Source organism: Myotis lucifugus, unplaced genomic scaffold (assembly GCF_000147115.1).
Source record: "Myotis lucifugus unplaced genomic scaffold, Myoluc2.0 scaffold_136, whole genome shotgun sequence".
NCBI lineage: Eukaryota > Metazoa > Chordata > Mammalia > Chiroptera > Vespertilionidae > Myotis > Myotis lucifugus.
In genome coordinates this window covers 1,647,575-1,666,292 of record NW_005871184.1, presented here as the reverse complement: position 1 = coordinate 1,666,292, position 18,718 = coordinate 1,647,575, and the positions used below count along the sequence as shown (strand labels likewise).

The 18,718-nt window shown below is 39.4% G+C and overlaps 1 protein-coding gene across 8 annotated transcripts in view; it reads right to left on the bottom strand.

Moving 5' to 3' along the window:
- Positions 1-18,718, bottom strand: part of ANKRD17 (ankyrin repeat domain 17) — a 183,143-nt gene that overhangs the window by 109,290 nt on the left and 55,135 nt on the right. Inside the window, exon 1 of one of the 8 annotated variants that reach the window (XM_014460631.2) lies at positions 12,879-12,897. The exons of the other annotated variants lie outside the window; for them this stretch is intronic. Within the exon in view, the coding sequence (XP_014316117.1) occupies positions 12,879-12,881 (3 nt within the window). The 5' untranslated portion in view covers positions 12,882-12,897. Of the gene's footprint in view, positions 1-12,878; positions 12,898-18,718 lie in introns of those variants that run through there. 8 annotated transcript variants of the gene reach the window in all.

Sequence of the window (18,718 nt, the reverse complement as noted above, 5' to 3'; positions counted from 1 at the left end):
TAAGATAAATGAAGAAAACTAATTTCTAGGATACTGTTTTAACCTAAAGACCAAAACTACTTCAGCTGCTTCCTGTGAGATCTAAGCAAGTCTCTCAAGTCATCTCTAGATTTTTATTCTGCATAATTTTTTCAGAAATTATTACACATGACTTATGACATATATTTATCGCCTTTCTAACCTTCATGGAAACAGGAACTTGTTTGGTTCACTGATATATATCCAGCAAGTCGAACTATGCCCATCACATTGTGAGGACTCATATAATTCTAGAGTAATAAAAGGTGGTTAGGGGATCCTTCCCTTTCAGATTATGAAAGGCTGAAGTGCATTTGGAGCAGACATTGTTAGTTACAAAAAAATAAATTCAAGGATATATTTATTACATATAGAAAAATTGTACAATAGGTAGCAGGTAAGCAAAATGCTATCTTCACTAACTTATTATTCTTATATTGATTACACTAGCCTCTATACTTAAGTGCACATTGTATCCTTTTGGTTTTGAAAGATTAAAGGTGATGTTTAATTGCAGAGATTGCTTTTGCTTAAAAAATGATTCTTTAACAGTAATACTATTAGATTAACAAAGTAATTAAAATCTTTTTTTTTAACTTTCTTACCCCCAAAAACATAAAATAAACCAAGGTCTGGATTTGTTTGTGCCATTAATGGTACACTTCTATACTCAAAACACAAAGGCAGACAGAAATATGGAAATGCATGGATATCCATCTGTACTAACAGTAAATATTAATTAGCATTACATTTCAAACTAACTCCTTTTCAAAAGACAAATTATCAATGCCATTATAAAAGAGCAGAACATTTTGTAGTATAATAAACTGGCATTTATTTCAAAGAATAAAGATATAGTATATTCTGATTGACTGGACATCATATATACAAATTTCATTCAATTTACCAAAATTCACCACCAATTACATACTATGTGAGAACAGTAAGATAGCCAAAAGAGAATGGAAATGTAATAGTTTTATCATAATCAATGTTTTCCACAATATAGGCTAGAAAGTCAACTCTCAGTACAAACAGCTAACTATATCAAACAAGATTTTAAAATAGTACTAAATAGATACTAATACAGTGATTACAGAGAAAAAAATCCTGAATGAGAGTGGTAAAAGAATAATGCTAAAGAGAAACTTAGAATGTATACTAGAGGCCTGGTGCATGCAATTGGTACACTGAGGGGGAAAGGAGGGTCCCTCTGCCCGGCCTGCGCCCTCTCACAGTCCGGGACCCCTTGTTCCTTACCACCCATCTGCAGCGGAGGTGGGATAGGCTCCTGCCACAGCCACTGCACTTGCCAGCATGAGCCCGGCTTCTGGCTGAGCTAAGATCCCCTTGTGGGAGCGCACTGACCACCAGGGGGCAGCTCCTGCATTGAGCATCAGCCCCCTGGTGGCCAGTGCGTGTCATAGTGACCAGTCAGTACACCAGTCATTCCACTGTTCGGTTGATTTGCATATTAGGGTTTTATTATATAGGACTAGAGGCCCAGTGCATGAAAATTCATGCACTCGGAGGGGTCCCTCAGCCAGGCCTGCGCCCTCTCACAGTCTGGGAGCCTTTGGGGGATGTCCACCAACCTGCTTAGGCCCACTCCCTGGGGGATCAGGCGTAAGCTGGCAGTCAGACATCCTTCTGGCAGCCCGGGAACCCTGAGGGAATGTCTGATTTACAGCTTAGGCCCACTCCCCGTGGGACATCTTTAGCGCTGCTGAGGAGGTGGGAGAGGCTCCCGCCACCGCTGCTGCACTCACAGACGTCAGCCCGGCTTGTGACTGAACGGAGCTCACCCTGTGGGCGCACACTGACCACCAGGAGGCAGCTCCTGCGTTGAGTGTCTGTCCCCTGGTGGTCAGCGTGCATCATAGCGACCAGTCGTTCCTGGTTATTCCACCTTTAGGGTCAATTTGCATATTACCCTTTTATTATATAGGACTAGAGGCCCGGTGCACAAAAATTTGTGCACTCGGGGGGGTCCCTCACCCCACTGGGGTGCCTGGCCAGCTGGATGAGGGGATGATGGCTGTTTGCAGCTGGTCACACACCCTTCAGGGTGGGGGTCCCCACTGGGGTGCCTGGCCTGTCTGGGTGAGGAGCTGAGGGCTGTTTTCAGGCTGGTGGGTGACTGAAGCTCCCAACCGCTCCTTTTTTTCCTTTTTTTTTTTATTCTGGGCCAAGGCCTCTGCTGCTGAAAGCAGGTATTTGGTTTGTTTCAGTTCTATAATCGAAACACTGTATCATCTCCAGCTCTGAGATCCCGGCCTGGCTGAAAGCTGGTTTCTGGGGTTTTGTTTAGCTTCTATATTTGTTACAATGTTTCAAACTGCCAGCTGAGAGGCCGGCAAGTCAGGTGGGGAACGTTGGAGTCCGCCGTCACTGGAGCAAGCAAGCCTCATGTTCACTTCCAGCTGCCTGGCTGCCAGCCGCCATCTTGGCTGGTAGTTAATTTGCATATCGCCCTAATTAGCCAATGGGAAGGGTAGCGGTCGTATGCTAATTACCATGTTTCTCTTTTATTAGATAGGAGGATGGTAGGTTGCTGAAGGATTAAGTATAGGCACTCTTGTTTTACCGACCTTCACTTAACTGCACTTTGCAGGCACTGCATTTATAAAAATAAATATTTGTGGCAACCCTGTGTCAAGCAAGTCCATCAGCACCATTTTTCCAAAAGCATTTCACCACTCCATGTGTCTCTATATCAAAGTTTGGTAATTCTTGCAATATATCAAACCTTTCCACTATTATTATATTTATTATGATGATCTGTGATAAGTGACCTTTGATATTACAACTGTAATTGTTGTGGTATACCACAAACTGCATATAAATGGGAGAACTTATTTAATAAATGTCACATGTGCCCTGGCTGGTGTGGCTCAGTTGCTTGGGTATCATCCCATGCACTGAAAGTTTCCCAGTTTGATTCTGGGTCAGGGTACATGCCCAGGTTGCAGGCTCAATCCCCAGCGTGTACAGGAGGCAGCCAATCAATGTTTTGCTTTCATATCAATGTTTCTCTCTCTTTCTCTGCCCCTCTCACTTTCCCTAAAAATCAATAAAAATCTTTTTTTAAAATGTCATGTGTGTTTTAAGTCCTCCACCGACAACTGTCCACTCTCTACCTCTCGTTGGGACTCCCTACTCAATGAGACTTGGCCAATTAATAACCCTACCAACTGAAAAGAAAGAGTCACAACAGCTCTCACTGTATATCAAAAGCTAGAAATGATTAAGCTTAGTGAGGAAGGCATGTCAAAAAAAGCCAAGATAGGCCAAAAGCTAGGCCTCTTGTGCCAAAGAGTTAGTCAAGTTATGAATGCAAAGGAAAAGTTCTTGAAGGAAATCAAAACTTCACTGCAGTGAACACAAATAAGAAAGTGAAATAGCCTTATTGCCAACATGCAGAAAGTTATAGTGGTCTAGATAGATCAAACCAGCCATAACATTCCCTTAAGCCAAGCCTAATCCATAGCAATGCCTAACTCGCTTCAATTCTATGAACATTGAGAGACGTGAGGAAGCTACAGAAGAAAAGTTTGAAGCTAACACAGGATGGCCCATTAGGTTGAAGGAAAGAACATAAAAATACAAGGTGAACAGTAAGTGTTGATGTAAAAGTTGCAGCAAAAAACCCACAAAGCAACAACAAAAAAAGAAATAGAAGTTGGAGCAAGATATCTAGAATATTTAGCTATTGCAGGTTGTTACTCTAAACAACTGATTTTCAATGAAGATAAAACAGCCTTATATTGGAAGAAGATGACATCTAAAATTTTCATAGCTAGAAAGGAAACGTCAATGCTTGACTTCAAAGCTTCAAATGACAAGTTGACTCCCTTGTTAGGAGTTAAAGTAGCTGGTTACTTTAAGTAGAAGCCAATGCTCATTTACTATTCTAAAAATCCTAAGATTCTTAAGAATTAGGTGAAATCTACTCTGTCTGTGTTCTATCAATGGAACAAACAAAGCCTGGGTAACAGCACATGTTTACAACATGGTTGACTCAAACTTCTAAGTCAACTGGTGAGACCTCTGCTCAGAAAAAAAGACTCCTTTCAAAATATTGCTGCTCACTGACAATGCACCTGGTCATTCAAGAGTTCTGACAGAGAAGTACAATAAGATTGATGTTGTTTTCTTTTTTCTTTTTTTTAGATTGATGTTATTTTCAAGCCTGCTAACAAAACATCAATTCGGAAACCCATAACTCGAGGAGTAATTCTGACTTTCAAATCTTATTTAAGATACACATTCTGTACGGCTATAGCTGCCTTCCATAGTGATTCCTCTAATGATTCTGGGCAAAGTAAATAGAAAACCTCTGTAAATGCTTCACCACTCTAAATGCCATTAATGACACTCGTGATTCACAGGAAAGGTCAAAATATCAACATTAACAAGAGTTTGGAAGAAGCTGATTCTAAGCCTCAGGGATGACTGTAGACATGATGGAATCAGCAATAGAACTAGAATTATAAGTGAAGACTGAAATGTGAATGAATTGTTGCAACCTCATGATAAAACTTTAACAGATGCTTTTTTCGGATGAGCAATGAAACTGGATTCTTGAGATGAAATCTGGCGGTGACGACATAACAAAACGATTTAGAATATTACATAAACTTTGTTGATAGAGCAGCAGCAGGGTTTGAGAGGATTCTGAAAGTCTGAGGGTAAAATGCTATCAAACAGCATTGCATGCTATAGAGAAATCCTTTGTGAAAAAGGAAGAGTCAATCGGTAAGTCAAACTAAATTGCTGTCTTATTTTAAGAAATTGCCACAGCCACCCTAATCTTCAGCAACCACCATGATTAGTCAGCAACAAGACCTTTCACCAACAAAAAGATTATGACTGGCTGACGGTTTAGATAATGGTTAACATATTTTAGCAATACAGTATTTTTTTTTTAATTTTTATTGGTTTCAGAGAGAAAGGGAGTGGGAGAAGGAGATAGAAACATCAATGATGACAGAGAATCACTTCATCCTGCATGTCCCAACTGGGGATGAAGTCGTAACTTGGGCATGTGCCCTGATTGAGAATCAAACAGTAATATCCTGGGTTCACAGATAGACACTCAACCACCGACCCACACCAGCCAGACAGCAACAAAGTATTGCTTTTTCAGACAAAATGCTATTGAACACTTAACACTTGGGTTGCGGGAAACGAGTTAAGTCGGCTCGCGTGAATTGCGCGTACTCCGCGGGAGCCGTCTTAAAACTCGGTTCATATAGATTTGCGGTGGAGTGCGGGAAACGTGTAAACTCGGGCCGATTGTAACTGCGTATTACCAAATATTTCATTTCAATCGAACCCATACTTCAAAAGATATAGGCATTTTAACGCGCCATCTTATATTTTGGCGGGAAATTCACCCGACACCGTAGTGTTTAATAGACTAATGTAAATATAACTTTGTATGTACCGAGAAACCAAAAAATTCACAACTATCGCTATATTCACTTTATTGTGGTGGTCTAGAACCAAACGTGCAATATCTCTGAGAAATGCTATAGTAAGATAAATAAGCAGTATTTGAGAAAGGTAATATGAAAGATGGTTTTGGATAGATTGATGACAAAAAGAAATCTTTTAGGAACTTACTACTTCAATATGTCAAATGACATATTATGCAAGGTGGGGATGGGAAAAAGGGTCCTTCTCTGAGCATAAACATAACTTAGAAAATGAGAATCCAGTAACTCCAGAATTTGGATTTCTTGATCTTGAACACTCCCCTGTTCTCCCAATCCACCCCTACCCACCAATTTATTATTGCTTCTGTTGTCCTAGAAACTACCCTGTTCATTAACCTGTGAATTTCAAGAAGATAATCTATATTTTAAGAAATGTTATCTAAATCTTGACTATATAACTAACAAATGTTTTAAAAATAATAAAGACTTCCCACTCTTGCTCCAGAAAAACAAGGTATCTTCAATCCAAAATTCACCATGCATAAAATGTGAAGATTTTTTAATCCAGTCAATGAAGAAAAATCTCTCCAAAAGAATTTTTATTTTTTCTTTTTTCTTAGTGTTAGTATTTTTATAACCAATTTTGTCATTTCTATGACATAAAGTGATTTTAAAAGATGTAGCTCATACTTGATACCACTTTACCTACAAAACATAAAAGTTCATTAGAATAACTTGACTTAAAGGCCATCATCATAATAAACTCAAGTGCTGTCATTTATCCAGTGATATTCAGAGAACAGCCTACATACACATAAATTCAAAGCAACAACAGTTTTTGAATCTTGGTATTATCATTATCAAAGTATCTGTTGCATATAAAATATATTGAAAAGCTGCATATAAGAAGGTGGGTATTAAAAAGTTGAGGAACTTGAATCTGTTAATTTATTAACACTGATTGAATAAATTATTTTTTTAAAAAACATTTTATTTTTTAAAATATACTTTTATTGATTTCAGAGAGAGAGAGAGAGAGAGAGAGAGAGAGAGAGAGAGAGAGGATATCATCGATAGGCTACCTCTTACACACACCCTACTGGGGAATCAAGCCTGAAACCTGAGTATGCGCCCTTGACCAGAATCAAACCTGGGACCCTTCAGTCCTCAGGCCGAAACTCTAACCTCTGAGCCAAACCAGCTAGGGCAGTGGTCGGCAAACTCATTAGTCAACAGAGCCAAATATCAACAGTACAATGATTGAAATTTCTTTTGAGAGCCAAATTTTTTAAACTTAAACTATATAGGTAGGTACATTGTTATTAACTTAATTAGGGAGTACTCCTAAACTGGCCTTTGCTAAAAACGTCCTCAATCTGAGGGGTCGACCTCAGCGAACATACCCCCACTTCTTCTAACACCACTTCTTCAAAACAGACTCGCCCAGGCTGAAAACCGACTTCTGCGCATGGGCCACGAAGTTTCAATCGCACTGTACGTGCACGTGGTATTTTGTGGAAGAGCCACACTCATGGGGCCAAAGAGCCGCGTGTGGCTCGTGAGCCGCGGTTTGCCAACCACTGAGCAAGGGCAATAAGTTAATAGTTTACATCAGGGGTCCTCAACATTTTTAAACAGGGGGCCAGTTCACTGTCCCTCAGACTGTTGGAGGGCCGGACTATAGTTTAAAAAAAACTATGAACAAATTCCTATGCACACTGCACATATCTTATTTTGAAGTAAAAAAACAAAACGGGAACAAATACAATATTTGTATTTGCATGTGGCCTGGGGGCCGTAGTTTGAGGACCCCTGGTTTACATTATGTCTCTCAAACAAGCCCAGAAAAATAGGGTATATGCTCTTTCTTATTCTTTGAAATATAGACACAGGATTATATGTAACATAAAACTTCATAATTATAGCCATAATTATTTATTTTCTTTTGCATATGGCTCTGAAATCTAATGAAACCTTTGGTCTGTTCTTTTTTTTTTTTAATATATTTTTATTGATTTTTTATAGAGAGGATGGGAGAGAGATAGAGAGTTAGAAACATCGATGAGTGAGAAACATCGATCAGCTGCCTCCTGCACATCCCCCCACTGAGGATGTGCCCGCAACCCAGGTACATGCCCTTGACCGGAATCGAACCCGGGACCCTTCAGTCCGCAGGCTGACCCTCTATCCACTGAGCCAAACCGGTTTCGGCTGGTCTGTTCTTAAATACAGTAAACTTCAGCTAAAATACTACAATTCTTAATAAAGAGTAAATTATTCAAAAATTAATATATATTTCTGTACAATTAAGATAAAATCTTTAGTAGTTACTGAACGCTGATCTATGTATACACTGAAATGAGATAAAATAAAAACAAACTCTGTCTTGTAAAAGATGTCAATTCTGAATTTAGACAATTTATGTTTCAACAACAAAAATTACTCAAAAAAAGGGTAGCGGTGGAATAACAAGACTAAGCAGATACAAAAGAAGCTAGAATATTACTCCTTATCTCTAACATCTCAGGTAGTTCATAAAAAATGACACCTTGCCATAGCCAGTTTGGTTCAGTGGATAGAGCATCGGACTTAAGAGTCCCGAATTCAATTCCAGTCAAGGGCACATGCCAGGGCTGTGGGCTCCATCCCCAGTAGGGGGCTTGTAGGAGGCAGCAGATCAATGATTCTCATCATTGATGTTTCTATCTCTCTCTCTCCCTCCCCTTACCTCTCTGAAATCAATAAAAATATATTAAAAACAAAATAAAACATGGTAGCTAAAAATTAGAAGATTAAAAGCATATTACAATATAATAAACATATTACTAAAATGTCAGATTACCTAAAAATAGGAAAGCCAAGACTGAATAAAATAATGCCAAAAGTCTACTTTCAGAGAAAGGGAGCAACTAGTTACAAATACTGTTTAATTCAATTTAATGCCTACAGAAGAACTGGGAAAAAAACATAGTTTCAAACTAGAAATGAAACAAAATCAAGGAAACTCAGTAAATTCAGCTAAAGACAAGGGGTGGGATGGAGGATAATAAGAAAATACAATATCTATGGCATAACCTTCAATATTAGGAAAAAGACCAAAGGCAAAAAGACCAAGGTACTATAAAAGTGAGTAGAAAATCTTATCTTGTTTTAAAAACAGAAAACCAATGTAGTTATGCAATGATATGAAAGATTCAGAAATAAATTAGTAAACTATACTTCTATTTCATAGTGACATGGAACTTAGTATATTATGAATAGAAAATATACAGTCTTTGAAAATAAAAACCTGACCATACCTTAAGCAAAGGAAAGACTCAGCAAATTAAATAACACAGATTATATTCTTGGTTTACAAAGCTAAAATAAACTAAAAATTAACAATAAAAAGATAATATTCTACTTGAAAATTAAAAAAAAAAGTCTACCAATTAACTCTCAGAGTACAGTGGAAATGAAAATTTAAATTGTGAGCATATCTCCTATGGGACTTGGCCATAGTTGTCCTTAAAGAAAAAATGTGAGCCTTAAATGTATTCATTAGAACACAACCTTAAATGTATTCATTAGAAACATTTAAAATACATAAAACACTTCAAAAATAAAATACAAACCAAATTATCCTATATAATAAAAGGCTAATATGCAAATTGTCCCCTCAACCGGAGTTCAACTAGGAGGCGGGGCAGGCCAGCCAACCGCCTGCATCCCCTCCCAACTGGCCCCGATAGAGGTGGGCCGGCTGGACCCCACCTGTGCATGAACTCGTGCGCCAGGCCTCTAGTATCAATTATAAATTATAATAAAAACTAGAGGCCTGGTGCACAAAAATTTGTGCACTCGGGGCGAAGGGGGGGCCCCTCAGCCCGGCCTGTGCCCTCTCGCAGTCTGGGACCCCTCGGGAGATAACGACCTGCTGGCTTAGGCCCACTCCTGGGTGGCAGAGGGCAGGCCCAATCCCTAGGTGTAGCCCCTGGTCGGGCTCAGAGCAGGGCCGATTGGGGAGTTGGGGCGCCGCCCCCTGTCATGCACAGAGCAGGGCGGATCAGGAGGTTGCGATGCCACCCTCAGTCATGCTCAGGGTAGGGCTGGGGGGGGTGGGGCACGGCCCCCCTGTAACACTCAAGGCAGGGTCGATGGGGAGGTTGCGGCGCCACCCCCTGTCACGCACAGAGCAGGGCCCATCAGGGGGGTTGGGGCTCTGTAACCTGTCACACACAGAGCAGGGCGATCAAGGGGTTGGGGCGCCGCAATTGTCACACTCAGGGCAGGGCCAATGGGGAGGTTATGGCTCTACCCCATTACACACAGAGCAGGGCCCGTGGGGGGTGGGGGGGTTGGGGCGCTGCCCTCTATCACCCACAGAGCAGGGCCGATCAGGGGGTTGGGGCGCCGCAACTGTCACACTCAGGGCAGGGCCAAATGGGGAGGTTATGGCTCTACCCTGTCCACACAGAGCAGGGCCGATCAGGGGGTTGGGGCACTGCACCCTGTCACACACAGAGTCGCAGGGCGATCAGGGGGTTTGGGCGCTGCCCCCTGTCACGCTGATCCGGTGCCAGGAGGCCTCGTGGGCTCTGCTGGATCCCGGGTGCTGGGAGGCATATTACCCTTTTACTATATAGGGATAGAGGCCTGGGGGCCGGGCTGGTTTGCCCTGAAAGGGTGTCCTGGATCAGGGTGGGGGTCCCCCACTGGGGTGCCTGGCCAGCCTGGGTGAGGGGATGATGGCTGTTTGCAGCTGGTCACACACCCTTCAGGGTGGGGGTCCCCACTGGGGTGCCTGGCCAGTCTGGGTGAGGGGCTGAGGGCCGTTTTCAGGCTGGTGGGTGACTGAAGCTCCCAATTGCTCCTTTTTTTCTTTTTTTTTTTTATTCTGGGCCAGCTTTAGCTCTGAGTCTCAGCTCCAGCTATGAGGCCTCCGCTGCTGAAAGCAGGTTTCTGGCCTTTGTTTACCTTCTGTATTTGAAACAATGTTGCGATCCTGCTGGCTGAATTCCGGCTGACTAAAGCAGGTTTCTGGGATTTTGTTTAGCTTCTGTATTTGTTACAATGTTTCTTAGAGAGCAGCTCAGAGGCCGGCAGCAGCAGGCGGGGAATCTGGCTTCCTCTGTCACTGTAGCAAGCAAGCCTCCCTGTTCGCGTCAGCTGCCTGGCTGCCGGCCACCATCTTGGCTGGCAGTTAATTTGCATAAGGATATGCTGATTAGCCAATGGGAAGGGTAGCGGAGGTACGGCTAATTACCATGTTTCTCTTTTATTAGACAGGATAGAAATGAAAAAACTAAAGAGGCACAGAATTAATAAAACCAAAAACTGTTTCTTGGGTAAGTCTAGAAAGAGACAAGCCTTGGCAAATATGATGATGAAAATGAGAGAAAGAAACAATATTAAAGTTTGAAAACTGAACACTACAAATCAGTAAATATGAAACTCTAAGCAAAATGGTTTTCTAAGAAAAAGAACTACAAAAATTAAATAAAGAAAACATTAAAACATAACAGAATATGTCCAAAGAAGAAATCTTAAGGGTAGTCACAGATCTACCCTTGAAAAGGAACAGAGTATTAGGTTATTTACAAATTCCAGAAAACAAATGAGAAAACTCACTAGCCCAAATAAGTCTATTAGCAAACCTGAAAAGGAATGGCGATAAAAAAACAAACACTAAACAAGAACTTAAAGCATTAGAAAATTAAATTTGGCAGTTATATCAAAGAATATAATACAACACAAACAAGAAAGGGGATAGAGAATACTCAGAAAGACAATCCTATATAATAAAGAGGTAATATGTAAACTGACTGTCACGCCCTTGCACAAGATGGCCGCCCCCATGTGGTGACAAGATGGCCGGCAGGGAAGGGCAGTTGGGGGGGGAGGGGACCCAGACTGCAGGAGAAGCCAGTTGGGGGCAACCAGGCCGGCAGGGGAAGGCAGTTAGGGGTGACCAGGCCGGCAGGGGAGAAGTTAGGGGTGACCAGGCTGGCAGGGGAGCAGTTAGGCATCGATCAGGCTGGCAGGGGCATGGTTAGGGGGTGATCAGGCTGGAAGGCAGAAGCAGTTAGGGGCAATCAGGCAGGCAGGCGAGTGGTTGGGAGCCAGCTGTTCCGGATTGTGAGAGGGATGTCCGACTGCCCGTTTAGGGATCGGGCCTAAACCAGCAGACGGACATCCCCTGAGGGGTCCCAGATTGGAGAGGGTGCAGGCTGGGCTGAGGGACGCCCCCCTCCCCCCGCCAGTGCACGAGTTTCGTGCACCAGGGCTCTAGTTAATTGTATTATAAAGAAATAGTTATCTTCCCCTGCCTGGAATGCTTTTTCTTTTTTCCCTCTTTTTCTTTCTTTCTTCCTTACTTTTTCCTTCCTTCCTTCCTTCCTTCCTTCCTTCCTTCCTTCCTCCCTCCCTCCCTCCCTCCCTCCCTCCCTCCCTCCCTCCCTCCCTCCCTTCCTTCCTCTTTCTTTCTTCAGGTCATAGTTTATATTTTATCTTCTCAAATGATACTGTAAAAGAAGGTTCTCTCCTCACCTCTCTACCACACCATCCTGTTTGTTTCCTCCATAAAACTCTCACAGCCTAAAATTATATTGTTCTTGGATACTTGCTTATTTTCTCTCTTCTCCATATATATATATAAAAAAAAGAGAGGAACCATTCAGACATAGAGCTCTCACCAGTGTGAGGCAAAGTTCCTAGCACAATACAATATCCAAATAAACACTAGCTGAATAAATATTAAAAATGAAAACATCATGATCAATATTAAGTAAATGTATTATGTAATTCCTGACATTAAATTATTAGAGGTGAAAAAAGAATATATATCATTTCATCAAAAACACATGATAAAACACAATACCCATAACAATGAAAATGCTTGTTAAGCCAAGAAGAAAACTGCTATTCTTGATAATATAGTCTACCAGAAATCTAAGGTATAAATAAATATAGAAGTTTAAAAATTAGAACCATTCCATTTAAATCAGGAAAGATGCCCAAATGAGAACTATTAATGAACAGATCTGGAAACCTAATCAATGCAACATGACCAGAAAGAACAACAACAACAACAACAAAAAAAGCCTTAGAGAACTATAAATATTAAAAAAAGGAGACAACTAAATGCTATCATTTTCAGAAAACATAATCATCCTTCTAGAAATTTCAAGAGAATTACTTGAAAACTAAGTAAATGGTAAGATCAACATACAAAAAACAATAGATTTCCTATAGACTAGCAATAACCAATTGAAAAATAAAATGTAAAATGGAAGATGTAATTCACAATAACAAAAACTATAAAATACCCAAGAATAAACCTAACAAGAAAAATGTAAGACCTACATGAAAAAAACACACAAAACTTTAAAACTTTACTAAAGGACATAAAAGAACACCTGAATAAATGGAGAGGCATACCATGTTCCTGGATGGGAAGATTCAATAGTGTAAAGATGTCAATTCTCCCCAAATTAATCTGTAAATTCAATGCACTTCCAATCAAAATCCCAAAGGGATTTTTAATGGAACTTGACATGTTGATTCTAAAGTTCATCTGGAAGAGAAAATACACAGAAATTGCCAAAAAAATTTTTGAAAAAACAATTGGAGGGGTGCCCTACCAGATGTCTAATATAAAATGACAATAATCAAAACAAAGTATTAAGTCTAGAATACATATAATTTGGGCTTTTAAAATATGATAAAGGTAGTATTTCAAGTCAATGGGCAAAAAGATATATTGTTCAATAAATTATTTTGGAAGAATGACTATGATACTTGGAAAAATAGTCAAGTCCCTACCACAGAATATATTTTTTAAAATTTCCAGATGAAATAAATTCTACTAGAAACAAAATTAAAGAAGAAGAAAATATAAGAGACTAAATTACTATAAGAAGGTTTTTTCTAAAAGACACAAAACCTAGAAGCTAGGTAGGAAAAGACCGACAGATTTTGACTGTATAATAATGAAAAATCCATAGACTATATAAAGTAAGACAACTGACAGGTCAGAAAAAATTATGAAATATAATTATAATATAATGTATATATTATAAACCGAATTATAAACAAAGCCTAAAATTTCAGTAAGAAAATGACAAACCACACAATGGGTAAAATGAGTAGGCAATTTATATGAGAAATTGTAAATGATCAATCAATATGCTAAGCTTCATTGGGAATCAGATAAATACAAATTAAAATGAGGTATTATTTTTCACCTATTAACAGATATCTAATGCTTCAGAGGATAATTTGGCAGAACCAAAAAGCAACATTTAAAAATGCAATTTTTCTTCTTGTAATCCAGTCCACACTAATACTCATACATCTACGTAAGCAAAAATATATGTACAAGGGTGTTCATTACAATATTGATAACAGAAAAAATAATAAATCCATATGATCACCAACAGAATCATTAAATAAATAATACTATGAATAATAGCTATCTGAAGAATAAAGTAAGTAGATCTTCATATAAAGGTCTATACCACGACTATCAAATAAACCTGTCCTGCTCATTCTGTCCCATCATTTTTTCTCTTTAAGCCTTTACTATTTACCTTTATAAAACATATCAATAGTGACTATTCCCCCCAACTTGCTTATTGGCTTCCCTTACCTGAATGTAAGTTCATTGGGCAAGGACCCTATTTTATTCCTTGCTCTATCCTTTGCATCTAGAATAGAGCCTTAAATATAAAGTACTTAAAAATATTTACTGGATTAATGCAAATATGGATGCAGAAAGATATCCACATTATATTTAGTGAAAAATGCAAGCTGCAAAAGAAACACACATGGTATATATCTAAGTTTATTTTTTTTTAAATATATTTTATTGATTTTTTACAGAGAGGAAGGGAGAGGGATAGAGAGTTAGAAACATCGATGAGAGAGAAACATCTGATCAGCTGCCTCCTGCACACTCCCCACTGGGGACATGCCCGCAACCAAGGTACATGTTCCTGACCGGAATCGAACCTGGGACCCTTGAGTCCGTAGGCCGACACTCTATCCACTGAGCCAAACTGGTTAGGGCTGATTTATTTTTTTAAATATGCATTTGCAAAAATACAAACAAAAATTTTCAATATGTACAAACCCAAGTTATTAGCAGTGGGAATCAAGAGTGAAATAAAAGAATTTTACTTTTTACTTGTCTGTACCCTTTAAAAAAATGACCACATACTTCCCTAGTGTGTGATTTTAGCAAAAAGAAAAAAAAATTAATAAAACAGTTTAGACCAGGGGTGGGCAAACTTTTTGACTCGAGGTCCACAATGGGTTCTTAAACTGGACCGGAGGGCCGGAACAAAAGCATGGATGGAGTGTTTGTGTGAACTAATATAAATTCAAAGTAAACATCATTACATAAAAGGGTACGGTCTTTTTTTTTTTTTTAGTTTTATTCATTTCAAACCGGCTAGATCCAGCCCGCGGGCCGTAGTTTGCCCACGGCTGGTTTAGACCTTCAAAGAAAACTATCAGGGATAACCTAACCATTTCCATATTTCTAACAAAAAAATTCCAAGAGCTATCTTAACTATTTATTTTGAGATATACAGAATTAACTTGCTGTTACACGTATATGTAATTCAGTATGAAGTATGCAATGTTTATAGCAATAAAGACAATTGTGCTGTAAAGCATTAAATGCATCCTCACAATCCTCGCATTATGCAAAATAGCACATTGATGATAACATGGCTTAGACAAAATTGGACTAAGGACATTCCACTCAAAACTTATAAAACTCAAATCAAAACACTAGTATTGTATTAAAAATACGAGCTTACTTGAAAAGACATTAAATTCCACAAATAAAAACATACAATAAATATTTCTTAACTTTTAAAAGAAAAGAGAACCCTGAACATCAGATTAAATATATTATTTACTCTTCGATTTGATATATTCAACTGTTAGTATTGTTAGTATACTTTGCATTCAGCTCCTGTTATTTAGTGGTATAAAACCTAAAAATAAAGAGAAAAACTGTGTATGAACCAATGTACCTTCAGGGTTAAACTGCCACCATCCCTCTAACTTTAGAGTTTCAATATCCTATATAATAAAGAGCTAACATGCAAATGGTCATCACGCCCTCACACCATAACAGCTCACTCAACACTAGGGAGAGAGGAATGGGGACCAGCCAGGCTGAGGCACAGGAGAGGGCAAGCCGCCCGCCCCACAGTCCCGGGGGGCTGCGGCTGCACCTGTGCCTATGGCCTGGGAGAGGAACAAGCCACCTGTCCGCGGTGCCAGGCACCAGCACCTATGGCTGTGGCCTGGGAGAGGGACAAGCCACCTGTCCTATGGTCCCCTGCAGCTGCGGCCAGCCCAGGCAAAGCCGTCCCGGGTCCTGGGTGCCTGCAGCCAGCCAGAGGGAGGGAAGCCTGGGTCCCGTGTGCCTGCGAACGGCTGGAGGAGGGAATCCTGGGTTCCTGGTGTGGGGCGAGGCAGAGGTGGTTAGGGGAGCAGATAGGGGCAATCAGGGAGGCAGGCAGAGGGGTTACACGATCAAGCAGGCATGCAGGCAGGCGAGCAGTTAGGAGCCAGCAATCCTGGATTGCAAGAGGCAGTCGGACATCCCCCGAGGGGTCCCGGACTAGAGAGGGTGCAGGCCGGGCTGAGGGGACCCCCACCATGCACGAAATTCATGCACCGGGCCTCTAGTATGTATATAATCTAATAAAAAAAAATTCTGAAATTACCCCAGGAAAACAAGTGTAAACTAGAATTGCTCCAAGCAAACTGAAACATGGTTACTCCAACTACCTACTAATTATATATAAGCATTCATTTTATAGAAATATTCAGTGGAACAGAATAGTTTTCCAAGCAAACTGAAACATGGTTAATCCATTACCTAGAATCACATAAGCATTCATCTTATCACTTAATTAGCAATAAAAAGATTTAATTCTATATACCGAAACCTTTAAAATATCCAACACCATTTACTTTAGTTTCTTTATGCAAATGAAAACTACATTTGGCACAATGCAAAAAAAAATGACTAGCCATTGGTAATACATTCCATTTGATAAAGAGATTAAGGATAGGTCTACCTGACACTCAAAAGCTCAAGAATTCCTAAAAAAATGTACCTAAGTAGTTTAATACGGCAATGTTGGTAAAATGTCTTTGAAATATTATTTCTATGCAAAATTTCATCCAAAATCCATATTTTTGTCAAAGAAGTAAAACAACCTGAATGCTATTAACAGACATGATTCAACATTAAAACCTCAAAAAGCAATTCCTTTGTATGAAGAGTAATAACAGAGAAAGAAACAAATTAAAAGATAATTTACTTAGCTCCCCTGGCTTCTTTGGCTCAGTGGATACACCATCGGCCTGCGGACTGAAGGGTGCCGGTTTTGATTCCAGTCAAGGGCACATGCCCAGGTTACGGGCTTGATCCCCAGTGGGGGGCATGAAGGAGGCAGCTGATCAATGACTCTCTCTCAACATTGATGTTTCTCTCTCTCTCTCTCTCTCTATTCCTCTCTGAAATCAATCTATATATATTGATAATATAATATATAATATATATATTGATATAATATAATATATATTGATAAAAAAAGATAATTTACTTTAGTAATTACAGCTTCACCACAAATCATAAGAGATTAAACCAAAATTATAAAATTCATTTCGTTGGATATCTGACATCTTTCACACATCCCCTAATATCAAAGCCATCCTTTCCCCACAGTGATACCCAAATACATTCTCCATGAATGACATAATAAATGAATCATGAACAAAACAAATTACAAATTTTGTGAAAGTTAAACATCCTAGCTAAGGAAGGTGACCTAAAACTTGTAACATTATAAAAAAAAAAAAGAAAAAATATAAAAATTTGGTGAGTTCAGTATCAAAAAATTCAAACTCCTATCTGATTGAAAATCCAAGAGAAAGTGGCTATATAGCACATTCTAAAAATTCCCCACTGTCTTCACAACATATCTCATTCTAGTCATGGATCCAAGTGCCTCAAGATTACGACTACAGGACATCAGCAATCATGCCATATGCTTGCCCTGGGCCCTTTTTAATAGGCTGAGAGAGAGAAAAGAGAGAGAGAGAGAGAGAGAGAGAGAGAGAGAGAGAGAGAGAGAGAAAGAAATTGTGTGTGTTTGCTTGCAGGAGAGGAGGGAGACAACAGGCTGCTAAAAAGTGTGTATGTGTGTTTCCAGGAAAGGAGGGAGACAAGAAAGGAAAATAGAAACAAAAAGACAAAGAGAAAGGCAGTACTAGGCACCTTGCAGCAAGAAATCCTCTATTTAACTGAGGAAAACAATGTCTCAGATTATCCTATATAAAATACCCTCATTAAGTCTGTCTATTCAAATCCCCTTCAAAACATTAACTTTAGAGGCATACCCCAGAAATTTACAATTACAGTTCCATCTGCCTAAATTTTTTCATTCCTCAGAGGTATTTTCTGACGCTATGAACAACAGCTTCTCCCCTCTGTCAGACCATCAACTTGTTTTTGATTTTTCAATAGTACTGACGACTATATTAAATTATATTATTTATTTTCTACATTAATTATATATTGTCAGTCTTTCCAACTAAAATGTAAGTTCCATGAAAGTAGGAGCTTCATCAGTCTTTTTCACTGCTGTTCTCTAAGCCAAGAGCAGTGCTGGACAACTAAGAGGCAGTCAATAAGTATTTGTGGAATGATTTTATATATATATATCACTAAATATATTTAACCATGACAAGACCTTTACTTGGAGACCCTAAACTACACCTCTATGCCTCCCGTAAACTACACCTCTATGCCTCCCGTATTTTTACATTTCCTTAAAAAGTTTCTGATAACAAGTATATCCGTGAAGTGTACAATGAAAATTTATATCAGTTTTGTACATACCCTTTTAGAAGCTAGAAAAACATTAACCCCAAAAATGTTCTTGCACTAACAGAGTTTTACTTATATTTTAAATCCATCATAAATTTCAGAATCCCAACAGAGAATCACAGAAGAGCTTCTGTCTCTCACAGAAGAGCTTCTGTCTCTGCATTAGAAATAAAACAGGTTTGGATTACAAATTGAAATAGACAGCAAAAATATTTTTGTCCAGATTACTTAAATACTGGGGGGGGGAAGAGCCCACCAAGATAAAAAGACATTTTTGATAAACCCCCCCCCACAGAATTTTTTTTTTTTAAAAAATAATTTCAAAAGGGGCCTTCACTTCCGCCTTTTGTTTTTCCCC